This window comes from Austrofundulus limnaeus, unplaced genomic scaffold, assembly GCF_001266775.1.
Source record: "Austrofundulus limnaeus strain Quisiro unplaced genomic scaffold, Austrofundulus_limnaeus-1.0 Scaffold2, whole genome shotgun sequence".
In the NCBI taxonomy this organism is placed as follows: Eukaryota; Metazoa; Chordata; class Actinopteri; order Cyprinodontiformes; family Rivulidae; genus Austrofundulus; species Austrofundulus limnaeus.
Genome location: NW_013952404.1, coordinates 1,701,457 through 1,718,033, shown reverse-complemented (window position 1 = coordinate 1,718,033; position 16,577 = coordinate 1,701,457). Strand labels below are relative to the sequence as shown.

The 16,577-nt window shown below is 36.2% G+C and overlaps 2 protein-coding genes across 2 annotated transcripts in view; one reads left to right on the top strand and one right to left on the bottom strand.

The window, feature by feature from the left end:
• Positions 1 to 787: 787 nt before the first annotated feature.
• atp6v1c2 (ATPase H+ transporting V1 subunit C2) lies at positions 788 to 4,859 on the bottom strand. Its single transcript, XM_014009338.1, has 10 exons — positions 4,805 to 4,859; positions 4,622 to 4,716; positions 3,041 to 3,132; positions 2,869 to 2,964; positions 2,718 to 2,786; positions 2,484 to 2,576; positions 2,305 to 2,392; positions 2,125 to 2,222; positions 1,908 to 2,031; positions 788 to 1,130 (listed from the first exon to the last, which is right to left on the bottom strand). The coding sequence occupies exons 1-10, from the start codon at positions 4,857 to 4,859 to the stop codon at positions 1,026 to 1,028; spliced, it is 915 nt and encodes a 304-aa protein (XP_013864792.1). The 3' UTR covers positions 788 to 1,025.
• A 3,317-nt stretch (positions 4,860 to 8,176) lies between these two features.
• nol10 (nucleolar protein 10) overlaps positions 8,177 to 16,577 on the top strand; it is a 16,187-nt gene continuing 7,786 nt past the window's right edge. Inside the window, exons 1-13 of the mRNA XM_014010168.1 lie at positions 8,177 to 8,313; positions 8,852 to 8,897; positions 8,994 to 9,092; positions 9,191 to 9,268; positions 9,346 to 9,383; positions 9,536 to 9,672; positions 9,764 to 9,829; positions 9,934 to 9,994; positions 11,312 to 11,397; positions 11,673 to 11,751; positions 12,144 to 12,293; positions 12,772 to 12,838; positions 13,119 to 13,171. Coding sequence (XP_013865622.1) covers positions 8,248 to 8,313; positions 8,852 to 8,897; positions 8,994 to 9,092; positions 9,191 to 9,268; positions 9,346 to 9,383; positions 9,536 to 9,672; positions 9,764 to 9,829; positions 9,934 to 9,994; positions 11,312 to 11,397; positions 11,673 to 11,751; positions 12,144 to 12,293; positions 12,772 to 12,838; positions 13,119 to 13,171 — 1,026 coding nt within the window. The 5' untranslated portion in view covers positions 8,177 to 8,247. The remainder of the gene's footprint in view (positions 8,314 to 8,851; positions 8,898 to 8,993; positions 9,093 to 9,190; positions 9,269 to 9,345; positions 9,384 to 9,535; positions 9,673 to 9,763; positions 9,830 to 9,933; positions 9,995 to 11,311; positions 11,398 to 11,672; positions 11,752 to 12,143; positions 12,294 to 12,771; positions 12,839 to 13,118; positions 13,172 to 16,577) is intronic.

Below are 16,577 nucleotides of genomic sequence, written 5' to 3'. Positions count from 1 at the left end.
TGTGTGTGTGTGTGTGTGTGTGTGTGTGTGTGTGTGTGTGTGTGTGTGTATAGCCTTGTTTATTTTAAATCATAATCAGACATGTTTTATAGGACTATAACCCAAATAAATAATTTATAGTTTATTTGCTGGAATTTACCTTTGCAAAGAAAATTTAAGCATCCATCAAATGGATAAAATATTGTTAAAATTTGCAGACAGTGCTCTCTCTGCTGACTGATCATGGTATAACAATTATAAAAATATAAAATTTCAATAAATGGGGCTCATTACAGTTTATTTCAAACGAACCATCCTGTATTTGACAAATATTCAAGTATTTGTGGCCCCTTTGATGTTTATAAAACAAATTACAGTTTATCATGTTCAGACATGGTTAAATACTGTATTTTGATGGTCTTTTTTTTTTCTATGATGAGCATTCTAACATAAAAAAAACTTCATTTGTCTTTTGTTGTCTTTTCATGGTGTTTTTAATGATCACTTTTTTTCAATAGGATGCACAGAAAATGCTTTAATTCGTTTAAAGTGTGGAACATTTTATTGTTTTTCCCCAAAAAAGTGAAAATTTCATATTCATTCAGTAGTTTCTGTGCTTGAGCAATTTATTTGATCTCATAACAGCATATTGTAAAAATTGGTTGTATTTTTTTGATTATTGATTTATTTTGTTTAAACTTATYTTTGCATGTGAAAAAAAAAGCTGTGATATTTGATCACCGTCTGTCCCGATGAAAGGAGCTGTGTTGTTTGATCCTTTTATTATTTAAGTTTCCAGTTTCTGGAAGAATATACTCACTTATTTTTATATATTTACATCATACAGTAAATAAACAAATATCATACAAGCAAAGATAACAGTTTTATGGTTCAGAGTGTAGTTTTGTGCAGCTGGCATTGTTGTGATGAAGACAGACATTTATTTCATGAAYAGATATTTACATATGTTTACGCTTTCTGGCTCGTGACTTGTTTGTTTTATGCATGTGGAGTTATTTCTGGTTCTGAGGCGAACGGAGCGTCAGTCACGTTTCTGACTTCTCGCTGATCTCCAGCACGGTGGTGCTGATGTGGAAGCAGATGTAGGAGGAGTAATCCTGCTGGCAGAGTCCTGGGATGTCGCAGCCTACCTGTTTGACAGACAACACAGAAAACTGTGACAAGCAGGAAACTAATCTTCGTACTGCAGGAGTATTTGTACACCAGGCAAATTAAAATCTTGGATGGGAGTCCTGTTCTAATTAGCATGAAGAAAATGTGCCTGAATGGCTGACAGACAGCAACATAAACAGGTTCTTGCACTAAAAGTATCAAAATCGTATGCATCTAAACACTTTTTTTTATGTTAATTAGACACATTTAAGCATCAGAAACCTCATCCAGGATTATGTACAATTTTAAAAATACAAATTACATTTGATGTAACATTTTTCCATGGTTCATAGTTTGAAAAGAAAAGGAGAAAATAAAACACTTTACTGTTGGTGGTTACTTTAATTCATTCTTCTGTGCTTATTCTTCAAAAAACAGTAGCAGAACAGGGTAATTTCTTTTCCTTTTATAAGGAAAGCAGCTTTGAAGCTCCCTTCCTAGCACTCAGAGCATTTATCTCAGCTGTAACTCTGTAATTTTACACAGGTTCAAAAAAAATACCTTTGTAAAAGCCACACTCTGGTGTCTTTTTCAYTTTTCTACTTAAGTCATGACTGTGACTGCACTCAAGCTTCCTGAAGCATTTTGTCTCCTGTCTTCTGTCTGCTTTTTCACTAATTATGTTGCATTGTTAGATATCCTGTGTGATGTTGTACAGTAAATCTTAATTTCAAGCTGTGTTTTCTTAACCTGAAACTTTTTTATGTTTTGGATTTAAAAAAAAAACTAAGAAATCCCTGATCTGTTTTTCTTACATCTGTCGTGGTGGCAGTGGGGTCCAGATGCACGAACAGAGAGTTGAGTTCCTCCTTCAGCTTTTTGGAGCGTTTCCTCTCAGTTTCCAGCAGAAAAGCCTGATAGTTCACAGGTAATCCGTACCTGCAACGAGATTTCACCTTGCAGAAGCCCTAAAAAAATCAAGCAACCTGCTTTTCATTTGGGATCAAAGAGTACCCCTGATGTTTCACTCACCTGAGGACTGATTCTGCAAACACCCTTAATGCTTTCAAGTGAAGCCAAGCAATGAACACCTGAGTGAAATTCACCTTCAGCCAGCGCACAAAGATTCCCTGTAGAGGAGGAATGMGGTGTAAAAATGCACTTCAACACGTTCTGATGTAAATCTCGAGGTCAAACTTTAAGGGGACTCACATACTGCTCCTTTTTCTGGACTCTGAGCTTCGTGATCTCCTGCTGCTGCTTCTCCTCCACGTCAAAGCTGTGCTCTCGCACCATAAACCTGCAGGGATCATAAACTACATTATGGTAATRGACACAGAAAGCACAGCTTAGACTCCACCGGGTGTTTTCTGTCAATCCCTGCTGCTTACTTGCTCTGCTGAGCTTTGGCTTTGAAATCCCGTACAGCTCTTTTGAAAAGTGTCACCGAGAAGATGGCCCCCTCCCTGTCCTCAAACAGCTTCCTGAAAGTCACACAGTAAAAAGACAGAAGAGCCAAGTGAGGCAAAAAGCAGCAACAGTTGGTGCCAACCGAAGAAAGCTAGGAAAAATGCAACTTTTTGGGTTTGATTAAAAAAATATTAAAATAAAATAAAGTAACTCACCTGCTCGATCGTGGAACTACAAACTCTGAAAAGGATTCATAACTTCTCTCCCACAGCAGGAAGCTCTCTCTGGATCAAGTGACATGCAAACATTTTTTTCTAATAGTATTATATAASAAGAAGGGACAAATAATGGTGTCATGTGACCGACCTGCTCACCACCACCATCAGAGTTGTCAGATACTCCGAGACCACCAGGTCTTCTTTCTTCACAACACCATTCAGACTGCAGGTGTGTAAATTCCCACTAGAAGCAGAGAAACTCGCTTCATTTCCTGCAGGTGCAGTCAGGCATGAAACAGCAAATAACYCATATCACTCACTTTTGATTGTGTTCGAGGCTTTCCAAATTGGCTTTTACACTGTTGTATGCTGTAGAGCGAGTTTTTAATTCTGTCTCCACCTGTAAGATYTCCTGCAGAAAATGAATCATCAGGGCGTAACTTTATGGAAACAACCCTTTCATGCGTCTTGAAATTATTACATAATCAGCACTTTAAGTGGCATTATTGCTATTGTTCAGAGTTTTAAAGTAACTAAGTACAAATAYTTTATTACTGTATTTAAGTAGAATTTGTGGGTATCTGTACTTTACTTGAGTAATTATTTTTCAGTCTACGTTTTACTTCTACTTCTTACATTTTCACACAACTATCTGTACTTTCTACTCCTTATATTTTTAAAAAAGTCAAGAGGTAGAAAGTCGTTACTTTTATTTCATTTTTGCTTGTTTTCATTCCAGCTTGTTGTAAAAAAATATACTATCCACATAAACTGTGCCTCCTAGATAGAGTGAATTTAATTGTGGTTGAATGAGAAGTAGAAATATATAAAATTCTGATACTGTATTAGTTTGTACACAAACAAATCATGTCACACTCCAGGACATAATCATTAAAATAAAAAGCCTGTACTTAAGAAGTATTCATATTTCATGAATTATATTGTGGCATTTGGCCGCAGCCCTCGGATAAATTTTCATTTTGGGGAAAAGKTTTGGGCAGCCTTGATATATGTATATAAACTGAAACAGACTAGTGAATCCTAAATTTTACTTTAATTAATTATTTTAATACAATATAGTCATTTCTGCATTTTTTGTGGAGGTCACCTCCTAATAAATGTCATTACAGAAAATCTAACTGCTCATTTTAAATCAATACTTTTACTTTTAATACTTAAGTACAAAAAAGATCAGATACTTTAAGACTTTTAATCAAGTAATATTCTTAAAGGAGACTTTAACTTTTACCAAAGTAATTTTTTGGTAAGACACTTGTACTTTCACTCAAGTATCACTTTGTGGTACTTTATATAACACCACTATTGTTTTCAGCCTGTAAGATTTGAAGGAATCTCGTGCCAAAACAGGATTTTGGGCAAAATGCTAACAATTGTTTGGGAGTGTTCACAGCTATATAAACTTAGGACAAAATGTAAGAAAATGAGCGTTTGGTAAATTATTTCATTGTAACAACGCTTCTTGGCAATAAATATTATACAGTTGAAAACCATGTTAATTTCCCTTTTAAATGGTGCCACATTTGTAAGGATCGTGCATTTATGGAATAAGCAGTAGAGCTGAATATGTGGGTTGCACACATTAAAAATTTCCAAATCTTCTCTGCAAGCAGCTTATTTTATTGTTGCTTGTTTTGAGCTGCTAGGTGCTGCCAATCAACCCGGTATACATTTTATTGCCAAGAACCATTGTTGTAACAAAGAAATAATCTACCAAACACAGCTGTTCTTACTCTTTGTGCTAAATTTCAGGAAAATATTTGAACTTAATTTCAAATTTTATCCATAAATTTTTTGAGTTGGACAAATCTAAGATTGTTTGCTTGCAGGAAAATCTAACAGAACTTTTCACAGTACGTGGAACATAATAATTTCTCTTTTACCTTGTTAATGATGTCWGTCAGGCTGGAGAGAGGCAGAGCCGTGGGATACTTAGCTTTGTCCCATTGAAACTTGGTCATATGTTTCATCAGGTCTACTGAGGTGAAAATACACAGAAAAGAAAACTAAAAGCTTAAGTTTGCACAATCCACAATGTAAAGCGTGTTTTGGTGCACTCCGGTTACCCTTCTGTGATGTGAGGTAAGCTTTCAGAGGCGACAGGGCAGCTCGCTGATTCATCCTTTGGTCTGAAAGAGGAGACTGATCACGTTAGTCTGGTTAGGCTTCTTCAGGGCACAATGAACACATCAGTGATGACATTTTGGGCTCTATGTATGAACTAATCCGTTTTTTTCTATACTGTAATGAACAAACTCAGCTTAATGTGTGTTTGTGTGACTCACCTCCATTGGCTAAAACGTTTTCTTGCACTTTGTCACTGGACGGCTCCATCACTTCCTTCAAACACTGGCAGGTTTTTTTAATCAAACTGATCAGGGGACATGGGAAAAAAAACATTATTTATCAATCATGTTATTTTCATGTTTATGTTATTTAACTTAGGCATTATATTAATAACATAAAATTAAAATTTAAGAAATGGATACATTGGATATATGATAAAATAAACTTGTGTTTTTATGCATATTTAGGCTACTTGTATTCTTACATACACTGTTGTTGGTCATCAAAGATGAATATTCATCTCCATAAATTAAGATTTCAAAACCAAAAAGTAAATTTTACAATAGATGAAATCTCAATAAAAAGTCAAATCTTGTTCCTGGAACTGTGAAAAGAAGCCTGTCACGTCTTATGCTGTTTCAGCTCAAAAAGACCAATGATGAATTTAAAATTAGGAAGGAAAAATAAACTCCGGCTGCTCCTGAGCATCAATTAATCATGACAAAAGACTGCATGCAAGCTCAAAGTTGTTGGTTTGACCAAAGGATAAAGCTTCACTTAAAGCTAAAGGCATAGAATTCTCTGTGAGACAAACAGTTAAGACAGAAAACATTAAACCCAGATCTTTACATTTTGATTATTACTCTTTTTTTACCTTTCAGTCAGCATGTCGAGTTTTAATAAATCATCAGACACTCTGAGCAGACTGTCCAGTATTCCCACCTGCAGCCTCAGCAGAAACACAAAAGTTTTTTTTACATTTATATTCATGTTTGACCTTTGTGCTCATCAGCATTCATCGCACTTTAGTAACATTTTGATGCTTAATAATTAGCATCATTCAAGTTGTAAAATATCACATATTTAGACAAGTATTTTTTCTGGCAGGTGGACTCTGAAATTTTAAAGAAACTACTAAACTAAATTGAAACTCCCAAGGTGTAGACAAAATAGTCTAATAAAAGGAAACAAATGAGTAAAAAAAACATTCAACTCTAAGGTTTTACATTTGATTAGTCAGCAACAACTTTTCATTGACTTAGAAAACTGATATAATGTTCATGATTTCATCTGGTTCTGGTCCTAGTAGATGAGACAATGTTTGATTTAAATTAGTAAAAGTATTCAGTGAACGGAAAGAACAACTAAACTACCTCTTGTGTAATTAAATAAATTGACATTTAATTTGTCTGAGAAAAACTCTAAAACTCTAACACGAGAAATTTGACTTTTACCCCAAAAATGTAAACGTTTAATTAATTTTTGTGTGTCATTTTGTGTGTAGGTTAAGGAACAAGTTATGAATTGAGTTTAGGTTAGTTTTAGGATTTCCCTGTGAGGTTAATTTCAGGGTAAATGGTCAGTGTATATATATATATGAACAAACCTGTATGTGTGTGTGTGGTTACACTGTAATGCCTTTTGGTTTTCACTGCTTCTGTAACAGTTTGGTCTAGATCTCTTGTAATAGACTTTAAGAGGGATATAGACAGTTTTGCTAATATTTACGTAAGAGTTACATGAGCAGTCCAATCATTAAAGCTTTAACTGTTTTATACAACAGAACAATGGTGAAAAAGCAGCACCTGGCAGGCAGACTGGACACTGATCATGCTGAGTGAAACGGGTCAGATGGAAATTTTGCCTCAAACTGTAGAAAGCAACCTGAGACTTGATCCCTTCACCAGAGAAGGACACCAAACACCATCACCCTCCTCACATACACTCCACTGGACCAGTGTAAACAAAGAACATGTACTTTTGCCTTCTATAAGAGCAGAAACATCCCCTTATCTCATATTCAGTGAATTCACTTCACACTTTCATGCACTTTGCCGGCGTTGCACAGCCTCACCTTGAGATCTGGGATGGAGAACTTCCAACATGAGGCCATTTGGGTTTTGTTGATGGTCCGTTTGAGTTTCTCTACACTGGTTAGACTGGTCTTGTCCAGTGGGACAGAAATCAACCAAAAATCTGTCATGACTCCTTGAGCTTCACATAGAGACCGTCAGATATAAATCCTTCTCATAAGAGCAGACTTTGGCCCCCAAACACCTGCTACTTAAGGCAACAAAAACACAGCAACATTAGGTCTGTTACTGGAAACTCTCATGCACTGAACTTTATGAAAAAAACCATGTTAGTTCAACTTTTTCACACAAAAAAATGGTGCATGAAATAAAGTAAAATAACCATCAAAATGAGAAAGAATTAGTTGCTGAAAGTAGGATCTTACCTTCAGGTTATCTTCCTGATCATCCTGTGACATTGTCTCAGTGAGAGGATAAGTCTGACCAGCAGCTCCACCTGAGACGGACTGATGTCTGAACCACAGCTCTACTTTACACCGTCTGGACGTCAGTCCACTGTTTTACTATCAGTCACAGGAAGCTCTTATCACTCAGGGGATCTGAGTAAGTGCAGAAAATACAGAATTTGGCATTTCCTTTTTTTAATTCACATTGTCTTTAAATAATGGAAAAGGTTTAGATTTACAGTCACCTAAAAGGAYGACCTGTTAAATACTTTTTTACACATTTCTACTCTTTCAGCCCCTTTTAATGTAACAAAACTGCAAATTATGTTATTATCTTGCTGGAGGAGGATTTTTTTAACTAAAAGTTACAAATAAGTTAAATTTTGCTGAATTACACAAATGATGTTTTTGTCACATTGACTGTGTGGATGATAATTTCTCATTTCTGCACAAACCAAAATCAATACTTTCTCATAAAAAATTAAAACCCTCAAATTTAACTTGATTTAAAAAAATACAAACACAAATTAAAACAGCTTGCACCATTTACTAAAAAAAAACTGGCATTTTTTTCCTTCAGGTGGCTGTGTTGTTGTTAGTGAAATTAGAGATACAGTTACACTGTTCGAACACTGGGTGGGAGTGTAGATGACGCTCATGAAAGGATGCGCTCATGATGCAGATATTTACCTCTRTGTGTGAAAGTTTTTCAGCTGTGCATGTTTGTGTTCAGTGGACGTAAAATTAAAGCAAAAATAATTAGTTTTTTTTATATGAAAAGAGTTTCCAAAGAAACAATAGTCCTGTATTTTTAGCTGACATAAAAAAAAAACCCACCGGAACTTTGAAGATGGTTGATGTGGTTTGTAGCCGGACTCTTTTCTCCAAACGCTGCGTGGTTTCCTGTGTTTGGTTTTGCTCAACAACGTGGAAGAAGTGCCGGTTAATTGTTCGTAGTTTAAAATGCAGGTATCAAATGTCAACGATGTGAAAATTTACAATTTAAGTTACGGAAAGTCTCTTCCGGAGGTAAGTGTGCTTCGGTGTCCCCTAGGTTTTAAGGATGTTGCGTAGATTTAGCTTTAATTGACAACTCAGCTAGCTTAGCTGGGAGAAATCTCTTTCTGAAAGCATACTCATGCACAAAAACACACTGTTAATTGAAACGTTTTTTTTATTTGACAACGTTATCAGGGTAAACAATTGCAAAGAAACATGTTTTGTTGATAAGTAAAGAAACCAACACAAACCTTGCATTTCTTTATTTACACGAATTTCATTGAGTAGTTTATTCCTAACCTATTTTCTAAGAACTAGGTGTATCTCAAGACCTGTAAGCAGTTTGCCTAATTAAATATTAAACATAAATAAACAGCACATGTTAAGCTGTCAAAAATGTTTTGTTGAACTTTTTAGAAACGGTGTAGCAGCCACCATCATAAAAAAAATCAGCTATTCAACATAAACTCTAGAAGRCAAAGCTGTTTGGGCTTCAGGCAGTTAATCGGAGATATGTTGTTTTTAAAGTTAATTCTAACTCATCTTGATCGCCTCTGCGTTTTTACAGTGGTTGTCTGATCGGAAGAAAAGACAGTTACAAAAGAAAGATGCCGGTGAGTCGACAGCTTCAGTTTCACCTCCGTAGACGAGTTATTTTTCTCTAACAAGTTTGCCATTGTTTTCCTTTTTCTTTTCTTTGTCTTCCCCAGACATCCAGCGTCGAATCGAGCTCATCCAGGACTTTGAGATGCCCGCAGTGTGTACGACCATCAAAGTGTCTCGGGATGGACAATTCATCCTGGCAACAGGTAAGTCCAGCTTAAGTTTCAAGGGGAAAAAAAAAAAAAACATTTGTGTGTGTGTGTTGCTCTAGAAAAGTCGAGACTTGTTATTATTATTTTTTCAGGCACTTACAAACCTAGAGTTCGCTGTTATGATACCTACCAGCTGTCCCTGAAATTTGAGCGTTGCTTAGATTCAGAAGGTGAGTGTAAAACTTGTGCTGCTGTTGATTTTCTGCCGCATTCTTGTTGACTAAATTATTTTTTCTTCCTTCTAAAGTTGTGACATTTGAAGTCCTGTCTGACGACTACTCCAAGGTGAGGCATTTCATGCTTCTATTGATTCATGAGAGGTGAATGAAAAGCTTTTTTTTAATTGCTCAAACCTCTTAAGACTCATAATGCAGTTTTATGTTGGTTTACCAAGCACACTTGGATGTGACTTTATYGTCGTCTATGTTTTCATGCAGTTGGTCTTTTTGCGCTGCGATCGCTATGTGGAGTTCCACTCACAAGGCGGACACTACTACAAGACCCGTATTCCAAAGTTCGGACGGGACTTTTCATATCACTATCCATCCTGTGACCTGTACTTTGTTGGGGCAAGGTGAGAAAATAATAGATTGTTAGTTATTCTGAGGGGCTTAAATATTTTTGCCGTTAGAGCGACAGATATAAACATTTATTTTCACTCTCAGTTCAGAAGTGTTCAGACTGAACCTGGAACAGGGTCGCTTCATGAACTCCCTTCAGACAAACGCTGTGTAAGTTCAGTCAAATGTATTTTTAGCTTCTGAGACTATTACAGTGTGGTGTTATTCTTAGCTGACAGCTCATGTGTACAATGCTCCTTTTGCTTGTCAAATAGGGAAAACAATGCGTGTGACATCAACCCTGTCCATCACTTGTTTGCTACAGGAACCTCTGAGGTAAAAGCCAGTCTATGTGCAGTCGAGCCCCACTCACTGTGCCTTTTCTAGCTTTGTTTGATCTGCTCTGTTTTCAGTTATAAGTAAAAAGCTACRTTTTTTTCTGTTTTCTAAAGGTAMARYCTTCTATTTTCCTCTCACTTTCCACCTCTGTKTGTAAATAAACRTGCACGCTGTGTCCAAAACGGCAGGACGGGTCCTCCGAAGGTCGAATTTGTCGGCCGCATACGTCACAGCGCCGCGACGAAGGACGTCCAAAACCGAAGACTCCTCCGATGCGTCCGACAAATACGTCCTTCTTTTTCCCCGAATCGAAGGACAGGTCTGATGGATCTTTCCCGGCCCAGCATATCCCATAATGCATTGCGGCCCGACCGGAGATTTTTTTATGCTAGTAATGGCGGACGAAGCGAGAGAAAAGAATACATTTTAAATAAAAATATATGGTGATATAAAAATAAAAAAAATTAGCGGTTGTAATTCTAATACTTTTATCATTTGTATGGACATGTTTTTAAATATTATTTTTTCGTCATAAAAAACGCGAAATAAACATGAACCTACAGCGGGTCAATTAGTTCTTCAAATGATACTTTTAAATTAATTTTATAGTTTTGTGATATTAATAATGCTAATGTATTGATATTTTTCTAGTTTTGATTTAAGTTTGCTTGTTTAGCGTCGTCACAGTTGCTAGGTGACAAGACGTACGCCGGGGTAAAGAGGGGAGGCTAGACCGTCCAAATTCACAGCCTCTTTTTTTCCGGTCTTCCCGGTCTACCAAGGACCSGGCCCGCCGAGACCGGGGAGTCTGGGTCCTCAGGAGGACCCGTCCTGCCGTTTTGGACACAGCCGCAGTCTCAAGCAACTCTTTGTGTTTGCCCTGTGACAAATACACCTGGTTGTTAGTGTGCTTGTGTTACAGTATGTTGAAACCCAAACTATGCTTTTTGATATAAAACCATATTGAGAGAGCGCTWTGCAATGCCAACTTGTCCTATGATCAATGCAAACACTGCTTTTGAAATACAAAAATCAACGCGATTCGGCTCTAAATCTTTTGTTCAAAGAGTAATGAGCAGCTTTGAGGACATAAGWGAAGAACCCAAAAGCTTTTCTGCTGTCCACAGCTGTTGTGTTCTCTGATATTGCATTTATTTGAGCAAAGTCTTGTTTGTTTGTTTGTTTATTTATTTTTGTACTAGCATTAAACATGCTGTGAGGAGTGAAGAAACAATCTTAGCTGTGTCGCAGTTTGTTTTAAAACCTCAAAGTTGTAATTTTCAGATTATCTAACATTTCTTTCTTGTTCATCAGGGAAGGGTGGAATGCTGGGACCCTCGTGTCCGGAACCGAGTGGGCATTCTGGACTGTGCCCTGAGCAGCGTGACTGAAGGAACAGAGTAAGAACCAAGCTGTCACACTGAGATCTTACATCATTTTGGCTGATCTCAGCTTGGCGATACGTTTGTAGTCATGTAGTACTTTTCAGGCAGCAGGCTGTATGATGGTATGACTCAAAAAAAGAATTTCCAGCTTTTATTCGAGTCGAGAGTTCTTTATTATATCCTTAAAGGAGCTGCAGTTACTGATACTTGTGCTTTCTTTCTTTGTTTTGTCTTTTCGTTTTACATTTTAGTGATTGATTTAATGACTTTCTGACTGTGTTTGCTGACAGAGTTCAGGGTTTGCCTTCCATCAGTGTGCTGAAGTTTGACAGTTCCCTCTCCATGGCAGTAGGCACAAGTACAGGACAGGTGAGCCAAACTGCAGTTACATGTAGCTTTTTTTTTTTGTTCAAAAATCTGCAAAATTCAGGTTAATGCCTCTGTTTTCAACTCTGTCAAACCAAAACGGTGTTTGCTTTACGATTACATAAAATTCCACCTCTTCTTTAACCGATAAACTCAACTACAAATCAAGCAGCTGATATGTTAACAGTGTCTTCTAAATGATTGAGCACAGATGGTTTTGCTTTTGAAAGAGAAATTTCCTGATACTTTGGCTGCTTTTTTGCATTGAAAAGATTATAAAAAAACTTTTAACACATCCTTATTTCTCAGTTTTTGAATTTGTTTTAGTATTTGAGTTCAACCTGCAGGTTACAGAAGGTGTAAAACAGCTCTCAGCCCGTTTGTTTCTGTCTCAGGTGCTCCTGTATGACCTGCGCTCCAACCAGCCGCTGCTGGTCAAAGACCACTTTTACAACCTGCCAATCAAATCYCTCAACTTCCACCATCAGATGGACCTCGTCATGTCTGCTGACTCTAAGATAATCAAACTCTGGAACAAAGACACTGTAAGGAACAGCTGTTTATACGTCATTAACAAATGGATTTTTCCAGTTGGCTTCTTTCTTTTTGGTCATTTGTGTTTGTTTTTAAGTTCACTTTGCTTTAGTTTACATTTGTCTCGGTATAAACTGCTATTTTTAAGATTATGCATAGACTCTCTACTTTTATAGTGTTATRCTCAAAATATATTTAAAAAAATTGTTTTATACATCTACTAATATTATTCTGCATCTACACAAACAACAAGATTAATACCAAAGATGATATAATATAGAAAAGTAGTGATGTTTTAGACAGTTACAGCTCGTCTTGACATGACATTGATGATGCTTTAAGAAATTGTGTGAAATGTTTAGTATTTTTGTTTGTTTTAATGCAAAAAATGAAACAGATCAGAGAAAATGTCAGCTCAAGTGTTTACTTCAGATCTGTCCTACTTTTTTTATAGTCAGCATAATTTTTGTGTATTTTTTTTTACTGCAGGGGAAGCTGTTCTCTTCCATACAGCCTCAGACTGACATCAATGATGTTTGCATGTATCCTAATTCAGGTAAGAATACTTTCTGTAGACATTTTCACTTTTTAAAATGTACATTTGCCAATGTAAAAGTAGATGGATTTGCCGCTTCATTGTTTTGCCGTGTTTTAGCAGTTTTCACCCTCTGGGTGGCACCTTTGTTGTATTCCATACATTGTAATTAGAATTTGTCTCTTTATTTAAATAAAGAAAACTTTCTGACTCCCTTGTGTTATCAGGGCAGAAGTTAAATATATTCTGAATGTACTGCGTCTGTCTTCATGCTGCTTCTGCCTGTGTTTCGTATGAACAGGTATGCTCTTCACTGCCAACGAAGACCCCAAAATGAACACATTCTACATTCCAGTGAGTACCCAAGCACAAATTCATGTTGTGTTCACTGGTTGTCAGATACAGTGTTGACAAGTTTGTTAAAATCTCAGACAGTTTGAGGTGAAGTAAAAAAAAAAGACCAGTCGCAAAAAGCAATGAATCAATTTATCGACTGATAAGCTAAAATGAGGGTGATCATTTTCATTCTCCCGTTTTTTTTTTTTTTTTTTTTTTTTTTTTCCTTTGTGTCTTTTTTTCTGAGGAGTGAACTCTGGTGTCAGGTATTAGTCAGGTGTGTGATCTCTAACCTCTGTAGCATGAGTTCCACATGGACAGGCATTTAGCTAGAGGAGTGTCTTTGGTTTTCTGACGCCTTTGTTCGGCTGACGATGCCTCAGGATACCGTGCCAAACCTAAAATGGTCTCTAAACAATATTACAAAGAAAGTAGGAGCCTCTGGTTTGTTTGTTTTCTTCTTCTGAAGCTTAAAAACTGAAGGTAATTCTGGAAAATGGCTGTCTGCAGTGTGTTGCCTGTAATTTTAGAAAACGTGGGTGCGTGTACAGTAAACTTGATTATGTTTTGTGTACATGAAGACAATCTGGGCAGAATGAACATTCTGTTCCAGTCACCACAGCAAGGTGAACACATTTTTTTAACATGAACAGAAATAAAGTTTGTTTTTTTAACACACTTTTAACATTGTTTTCTCTGGAATTGTGGAACGTGACCCACATTGCCATCCGGCGTTTGATGCCTTCAACTATAAATGAAACCAAAAAAGACAAAGAAATCCTTTAAATGTTTTATGCAAATGACAACAAAGATTTAAATTAATCAAGATAAATAAATAAATTCTGGACAAGAAAAAGGCCTAAATTTATCTGTGCCAGGTTAATGAGGTCATTTGTGCTGGCAAAACCACACACTGAGGATAAATGTTTAATAAAAAGAGAGAGAGAGAAATTACATTTTAAGAAACGTTGATGTTTTGTCACACAAGTGATGGTTAAGAGACTGAAACTTCTAAGAACAGTCCTGTGTTCCCAGTTTAAGACAAAGAGACGTTGTTACCTCAGCATACTAACTGTAGAACAAAATTTCCATTGGATTAAATAGAAAAAACACAAAGTATCTTCTGACGCACCTTCCTGGCAACATATTTACCTAAAAACATTTTGTTATCCTTTGTTCAACAGGCAAGATTAACTAGTTAGCAATGCCTGAGGCCTTTCTGTGTGGAGTTTGTATGTAGAAGGTCAGACTCTACCATCAATGCATGATCTTGGTGAGAAATTAACACAACACTGGATGGAAATAAAGGCAGTCCAACGTAATTTGGGATTTGCCTGGTTCAATAAAGTTTAATAAATAAAACAAAATTAAATAAGGGAGAACAAGGTGAGACTTTTTGTTTGAATATAAACCTTTAAAATGTGACGTGGTGTATTTGAACACTGTGCTCATATTTTTGTCTTTTGTGTCCCTTTGATTGGTTTAAGTAAGTTAAATATGGGGGAATGATTACCCATCAAATACATTATTTTGTCAGTTGAAATTATTGAAATTCTATGAGTTGGATTATTACAACATTTTGCAGATTATGTAAAAGGCTCATAAAAATATATTACCTTTGAACATCCAATCGAGTTTTGTTAAAAGACAAAGTTACTACAGTTTAAAAGGAACAGAGGTGTTTGTGAAATGTAAAATCCAAACTAGTTTGAAGGAATGATGTACTTCAGTGCAAGGAATAAAATTTTGGAATAATCTGGAGAATGATATTAAAAGTGCAGGATCAAATAAGTTTAGGAGAATGGTAAAATCCAGTCTGTTGAAGAAATATGAAATGACATAATATGTATCCTTAAAAATTGTCTGAGAATGATTTTAGTTTTTTATTAATTTTTTTCTGTTTTTTTATATACTGTATATACTGTATTTTTTGATGGAAAAAGGTGCAGATATTAGGTGTGTAAGAAAATATCGATACACCGAAATATCGCAATTTTTCATTTCCCGATACTGTATCGATATTCTAAAGTCCTGTATCGATTTTTAATTAAGGTTTAAAATGTCAACCTTCCTGCCAACCGTTCATTTTTATGTTGTAGTTCAGCCTCTGACCACTAGTTGCAGCAGTGAGCCAGCCATTTGGCTCCTCTACCTCTTGAGCGCCAGAGAGTAAGGGTAGCATTAGCATTGTAAGTAAACATTAGCTTTTCTTTTTTCGTTTTTTTTCAGTAAGAGGTTTTTATTTAATAGAATTTTTGGACAAAATAATCGCAATATATCGCCTTGTTTGCAGTATCGAAATATATCGGGATATATCGGGATATATCGTATCGTGACCCCTCTGTTATGATATGTATCGTATCGCCAAATTCTTGCCAATACACAGCCCTAGCAGATATAACAAGATTTTTTCTTCCTTCTGCCTTTCATTTTATTTTATTAGTCATTTGTATTTATTTATTTATTTTTGTATATTGAATTTGCTTTGTTTTTAAATGAAATGAATGAATAAACTAAACTAAAGTAAATATTGCCTGTTAGGCTACAAATGTTACACAGATTAATACAACTTGATTCAGTGGTGCAATTACCAGTGGCACGTTGGTAATTCTAGTGTACAAGATTTTATGAGTCTTAAGAGAAATTTTGTTCTGACGTGAGTTCAGGCTTGTGCTTTTCTCTTTCTCCTGCCAGTGAGCACACTTCTCAGAAGAAGCTGAAAATGTGCTCAGGCTTGTGTGAACAATCTTGACTCTGTGACGTTTCCTGTGTTGGAMAAACGTCTTTGAGTTCTCGGGCAGTCGTAAAGCTGCGTTCACCTCTGTGAGGCAGCAGAAGATTTATCAACCAAAAACACTGAGTGACGGATTGGTTCTGTTGACGTTTGCTTCTGTGATGTGACTAATCAGTTGCTCAAAGCAGGACGAAAAACTTTGTTCTCTCTGTCCTCTGACTTCAAGTTAGTGAAAGTGTCTGTGTTTGACCTGTGTTCAGGTAGACAGTTGGAGTTTGCTGAGGTTGAAGTTTTTTTTTTGTTWGTTTTTTTAATACAATTGCCTTCAAAATTACCATTACAATGTTGTCACAGTTTGTTTTCTGATGAAAAGTGACTACGGTAGTATGATGTAAAAGCAATAATTAAAAAAACCAAAACATGAATAAACTTTGAAGAAATAAGCTACAGAAAGCCTGTAAGTACCACAGAGTGATACTTTGGTAAAAGTTAAAGTCTCCTTTAGGAATATTACTTGAATAAAAGTCTTAAAGTATCTGATAATTTTTGTACTTTAGTATTAAAAGTAAAAGTATTGATTTAAAATGAGCAGTTAGATTTTCTGTAACGACATTTATTAGGTCAGTGTTTCCCAAAGTTGGGGTCGGGACCCAAAGTGGGGTCCCGAAACATCAAGGTGGGGTCCTGAAA